This window comes from Barbus barbus (genome assembly GCF_936440315.1).
Source record: "Barbus barbus genome assembly, chromosome: 26".
NCBI classification, from domain to species: domain Eukaryota; kingdom Metazoa; phylum Chordata; class Actinopteri; order Cypriniformes; family Cyprinidae; genus Barbus; species Barbus barbus.
In genome coordinates this window covers 8,095,863-8,101,862 of record NC_136754.1, presented here as the reverse complement: position 1 = coordinate 8,101,862, position 6,000 = coordinate 8,095,863, and the positions used below count along the sequence as shown (strand labels likewise).

The following is a 6,000-nucleotide window of genomic DNA, read 5'->3' as shown; positions in this document are numbered from 1 at the left end:
TAAAATCTTATTGGATGAACTATGATCAAGTGCATTGCAATAGCAGATTAATGGATATGTATGGGCACACTTGAATTCAAATATTAATGTTCCTATAAGCACTTTTGTGATTTTGTTTTTGTGTGTGATTATTGTTAATGTGTTTAATGGGATAAAAAAGGTTATCATTTACTCACTAAAAGAAGATATATTGAAAAAAAAAAAAAGTGTTAACTCCTCAAAAAGAAAAACAGTTTTGTTTTACTGTCCATTGACAGTTTTGCTAATCATTGACTTATTGTAGACATTTCTTTAAAATATCATCTTATATGTTTCACAGAAGACAGGAAGTCATTGAGGTTTGGAATGACATGAGCGTGTGTAAATGATGACAGTTTCCGGTATTTTTGCTGTTATAAAAGCAGTATGTGCCATGTATGTGCCAGCTGCCATGTGTTACAGTCATTTTTACCACAGTTTTTACATGTCTAAAATGCTTGGCTTATTGCTTTTGTCTGTACTCTGATTGCTTTTTTTAACATGCCCTAATAATTTAAGGCAATCATTTAAGAATTATATGTAAATCTCGTTTGCTTATTCCAAACTAATATGAGTTTTTAATACCCCCTCTTTTTTTCTGCCTAATAATGGCTAACTGTGGTACAATAATGATAAAAATTCAGCAATAAGATTTGAAATTAAGGGGAAGTCGTGGCCTGATGGTTAGAGCGTCCGAAGGTTGCGGGTTCGAGTCTCCGGCCGGCAGGAATTGTAGGTGGGGTGAGTGAATGTCCAGCGCTCTCTCCACCCTCAATACCACGACTGAGGTGCCCTTGAGCAAGGCACCGAACCCCCAACTGCTCCCCGGGCGCCGCAGCATAAATGGCTGCCCACTGCTCTGGGTGTATGTTCACGGTGTGTGTGTGTGTGTTCACTGCTGTGTGTGTGCACGTTGGATGGGTTAAATGCAGAGCACGAATTCCGAGTATGGGTCACCATACTTGGCTGAATGTCACTTCACTTAAATAAGTTGTTTAAAGCTGAAGTCCGTAAAGTTTGCCTCTTTGTCACCATCTCTGTTTGAAACCTGCAATTGCAGTTACTTGCAGAATTATTTTGATTTTTATTGGATGTGCTCCGGCACGGCTCCAGCGCGGATGAATCTAATGTTTTGAGGTGAATGTGTAGCTGTCAGTTACCGCACCGGTGTGGGCACTGTACTTAGGAATCAATATATGACCCAAATAATTTCACCGGATATTGTCATCTGAACAAGTAACAAGCCTGCCACGTGTGTTCTGACCATCTGAGGAAAAAGAGCATTGCAATAAATCACATCAAACCGTGCAAATTATTATTATTGTTATATTTTGTTCTCAAACTGTTAATGTTAACAACATCAGCATTGCGTGACTGTGTATGTAGTGTGTATTAGCGTGCAGATTTCAATTTCTGTACAGTCTAATCTCTAATTGTCATACCATTTGAATTTCATATTAAGAAATTATTTTAACCCAAAAGTGCAAATTATTCTTCCTTTTGAACTGGTTCTCTTTAAAATACGAATCCTGTGTAATCCCAGCTATCTGTTATCAGATGCACATTTAAAATAATTTAATTTAAGTCACATGCGTTTCATAAATAAATATTATATCTAAAGCTTAGTGAAAAGAATAAAAATACAAAACTTTAAGATATCAATCCTTACAGGCCTATGTGATGGACATTGGTTATGATCATGCAAAACGCTTGAACTGGAAGAGGCGAGACCTGTTTAACAGAAATCGTAAGTCTGTAGCGCATAACCCCTATTGCAACTGAACAAAATCACGTAACTTGCGTAGCTAGAAGTGTTAATGTAGCTACTTACCTTCATTTTGACCTTAAATTATCCTTTGACCCTAAATTTTCTTAAAGATAAACCTATACCGTATATAAGTGAAGAGCAATTTTAAGGCTAAAAGGAGAATCACTTAAATTATTCCATGTTTGTTTATTTCGTCGTAATATGAGACGTTTTTTTCCCCCCCATAATATAGCTTACTTCAGAAACTTAAACCATTAAAAAAGTGTCGCTACTACTAAAATTACCTCCGAAAATTAGAATTAAGCAGTTTAAAGTCAGTCTAAAATTAAATTTGGCAGCTGTCATCGTCCGCGCTTCCTTTAGTTTCTGTGTGGCGCGGTTGAGATCTTTATCGAGCTCGCGCCTTTAAAAGCAGCCGCGCGCCTCCCGCCGTCCTCCGTTTCCCTGGCAGCCCGGGATGATTGACACTCTGAGGCTAGTCCAGGACCCTCCCTCTCCTCTGCTCTCCTCTCCTCTCCTCACTTGAGCTCTGATCGCGAGCCTCAGTAACTTTCTACAGCAAGAGGGATGCAGCGCGCGCTCAGCGCAGCCTGAAAATGGCAACCCTTTGGATTTATCCGTCCCTTCTTTTCTTTCTTTTCCCCTCCCTCACACCGAGTCAAGCCTTACGGAATTACCCAGAAAATGAAGGTAAGAGGGCTTTGTGTTTATTCACTAAAAATAGGATTAATTAATGGTTGAGGTTTGCGGGAGACACAGTTTCTGAAGTGCGCTCTGGATGCTGTGGTTTCTATAAATCATGCATAAGGTGAATGAAGCAAGCAGGAAAAATTGCAAGTGCATGTGTTTTTAACTTAGGTTTATTGAAATATTAGGATACAACATGCTTGTCCTGTAGAACTCGCCTTTGAAGTGCTCCCTGTGGATTGCAGTTGGACATTTCCAATATGTTTCACACTATACACGTGCCAGTTATTAGGATAATGAATACACACGATCGGATCACAAATGTGAAATTTTAAGAATTATTGTAATGCACGTTTGCTACCACAGCAAAAATGAACGACGAGTATGGAGTGTAAAAATCAGTTTAAGACATTTTTAAAATAGAAAATAAGATGTGAATACTCTTATACTCTACTCGAAAGTCACAGTACAACAGTAAAGCTATATTTTTTTGTTTATTTATTTATTTTTCTCTCCCTAAAAGTGAACTGGAAGAAACTTAAGAGACTGACTATGTATTAGAAAGTTATTTAATATTTTATTATTTAATATTATACCAAGTGTTAAAAGTTATTTGAAAGCACATACATTTGCTAAGGATTAAAAAGCAAATAAAACAAAATTAAGAACATGATGTGAGCAAGTAAAAGTCTTATGTGTCCAGAAATTGTGCGGTGTGTTGTGTGCAATGTGCCTTTGGCCAGCTGGAACAAGAGAGAAGTCTCTGATCATTTATCAGTGACCATAAGGTGATTTGTTAATGGTGACTGCATCTTGTCTATATGGCAGTTTCAATACACGCTAGAAAAATCTGTTCCACAGTCTGTTAAATAAATAAAAAAATCCTAAAATAGCATATAAGTACCAGTTCTCTGCCACAAGAATGAGAACACATGGAACTGGCCAAGTAGTTTATCACTTTATTTAAAAATAAATACATTTGGAATAGCAATTTATGATTATGTTAATGTTAATGAAGGTTTATTTTAATTATCTCAAAAAAAAAAAAAAAAAAAAAAAGAGCATGTTTTTTTTTGTGTGTGCCAGAGCTTTGAGTTGTCCAGCAAATATTTCAGCATGGTTCGTTTTGAATTGTGCTTTATATATATATATAATAAAGACAGTCAGACCTTATGAATGAGCTTGTTTTTCAGCTCAAATGTTGGAATTTGAGTTCAGCAAAATGCATCCTAGATAGACAATGAAGATAATGCTTCCATCGAGGCCGAGAGCCTTGTCAGTAATTTCCTATCCCGAGCAGAAGAGTGAAAGAACTTCACTTTTTCTGGGTCCTTTCAGTAAATTCATTCATAAATGGAAGAAATCAGCTTTTTGAGTGTAATAAGCATTTAGATTGCACCAATGCCAACTCTCAAAACCTGAGGAAAATTTATTTTGTTGGATAAAAAATGCATTTTAGAGGATGATGAAACCATTTTTGCCCAACAGAAAGACTAAACAGCTGGGGTCTCTGGCCGTCCGGTGACTGGAAATCGTTTTTGCTCTGTTTCTCTTTCCCTCATTTCCCTCCCAGCAGGGCTTGTTCTTCTAGCCTCTTTTTTCTTTATAATGTTTTCTGCTTTCTTCTGAACCTTCCCCTCTGTTATCGGCCTAATTGGCCGACTTTAGTCGACTGCCCTATGTCTTTGTATTTTCGTAGTAGCATGTGCTTTTGTGTGTATGTGAGCAGAGTGCATAACCGCTCATCCAGTGGCTTCCAACGCCTAAGCACAGTCTCTTCTGCTTTGTCTCTGCTATGCTCCGTGGTGCTCTATGTGACTGTAAATAACATCGTCTCATCTGGAGGACGCCCGCTGTGCTTGCTCACCGAGCCGTAAGACTGACCAGCGTTTGTTATTTTAAGCCGCAGTAGGAGTGCGGGTGCCATGTTACACTGGAGCAATGCGAACACAATGACACGGGAGTCATTTGCCACATATGGACCAAAATGTGAAAGTCATCTAAGAAGGAATGAATTCAGAGAGGTCAGGGGACAGTGCAGCAGCTGATGTGAACAGTAGAGGGCGCCTTGTAGCACACACATTCTTTTGTCAAGGTTTTGTTTTGCGGTGGATCTCACAGTTTCGTGAATTTAGAATCTGAAACATTTGGGGCGGAACCAAAAAATAGGTTTTTATTTTGACAAGGGTTGGGATTCTGAGCCCTATTCATGGAGATCTTAACACAATTATGCCAAGGCATCACCAAGCGTGTTTTCCAGAGTATCAACAAGCACACGACTAGACACTGATTCAAAACTAATTTTACAATGAAATGAAGAAGAGCTCTATTTAGTCTCTTGCAGTCTAACAGCGGACGGTTCATACCACCTGCTTGAGAAAAGATTAGATTGAGTCTGATCCGGGTTGGTGAGCTTAATTCGGTTTAATGGCTTAAAAAGAACATTTAATCTTTTTGCTGAACCCCTGGAATGGTCATCGATTTTTATGTTTCTTTTTTACTTCTTTTGCTCCAGATTAGTATTCTAGTTCCACCATGGGCTATTTTCACTGTTCTGATATTCCTTTCTCTCTTTCCTCCCTTCTAGCGAGTTTGGGTGACCTGTCCCTGTTGCATGCTTTCATTTACTGGGCAGCAGGATTAGTGGCTCAGCTTCCCCCCAGGGGAAGAGGCTCTGTTTGTGAAGGAGCCTCTGTTCTCTGCCTTTTCTCCAGGTTTAAACAGTCTGGATTAGAGTGCCCTCATGTCCAAATGCCTCGGCTAAAACAAGCAAGAAAGCAGGACACACACACAAAACAAGTGTCCATGCTCTTATTTATTTGATTTATTAGGCTTATTCGATGCTCTTATGCCTATATTCGATTGGCAAGCTTCTATCTATCTATCTATCTATCTATCTATCTATCTATCTATCTATCTATCTATCTATCTATCTATCTATCTATCTATCTATCTATCTATCTATCTATCTATCTATCTATGAACCTCTGAGTAATTGTATATATAGATATACAGCTAAAGAGATCAATCTTATTTCTCTGAGTTTGCATTCTCTTAACGTGTAGGATACATAATGAAGTTTCAGTAATGTTTCAGGCAAAATAATAATAGAAACAAATGATACATTGTGTGTGGAGAATACCTCAGATAATTTGATCCTGGATAAAAAATAAATGGGAAAGGTTTGACTTTTTGTACTCTCATGTTGTTCCAAACTGTTTCTTCCATCTGTGGGAAACAAAAGAAGAATTATTTTGAAAATCATGTTTTTCTTCTTCTTTTGTTTCTTCATCAGTGGGATCCAGTGTTCTTTGGGACCCCATTGACTTTTATTGTTTAAGTTGTTTTTGTCCATACATTCTTTAAAATATATTCTATATAGATATTTTCTACGAAAGCTAGGCATATAGGTTTGTAACAATGTAAGGGTTTGTCGTCATTTACTGCGGACAGAATTTTCCTGATGAACTATCCCTTTAAGATCTCTTCAAATCTCTTGAGTAGAGTCTTTCTTTTAGGAGAATAAC

The 6,000-nt window shown here is 37.8% G+C and overlaps 1 protein-coding gene across 1 annotated transcript in view; it reads left to right on the top strand.

The window, feature by feature from the left end:
- Window positions 1-2,323: 2,323 nt before the first annotated feature.
- LOC306846328 (ephrin type-A receptor 3-like) overlaps window positions 2,324-6,000 on the top strand; it is a 117,700-nt gene continuing 114,023 nt past the window's right edge. The window contains exon 1 of the mRNA XM_079379630.1: window positions 2,324-2,476. Coding sequence (XP_079235756.1) covers window positions 2,383-2,476 — 94 coding nt within the window. The 5' untranslated portion in view covers window positions 2,324-2,382. The remainder of the gene's footprint in view (window positions 2,477-6,000) is intronic.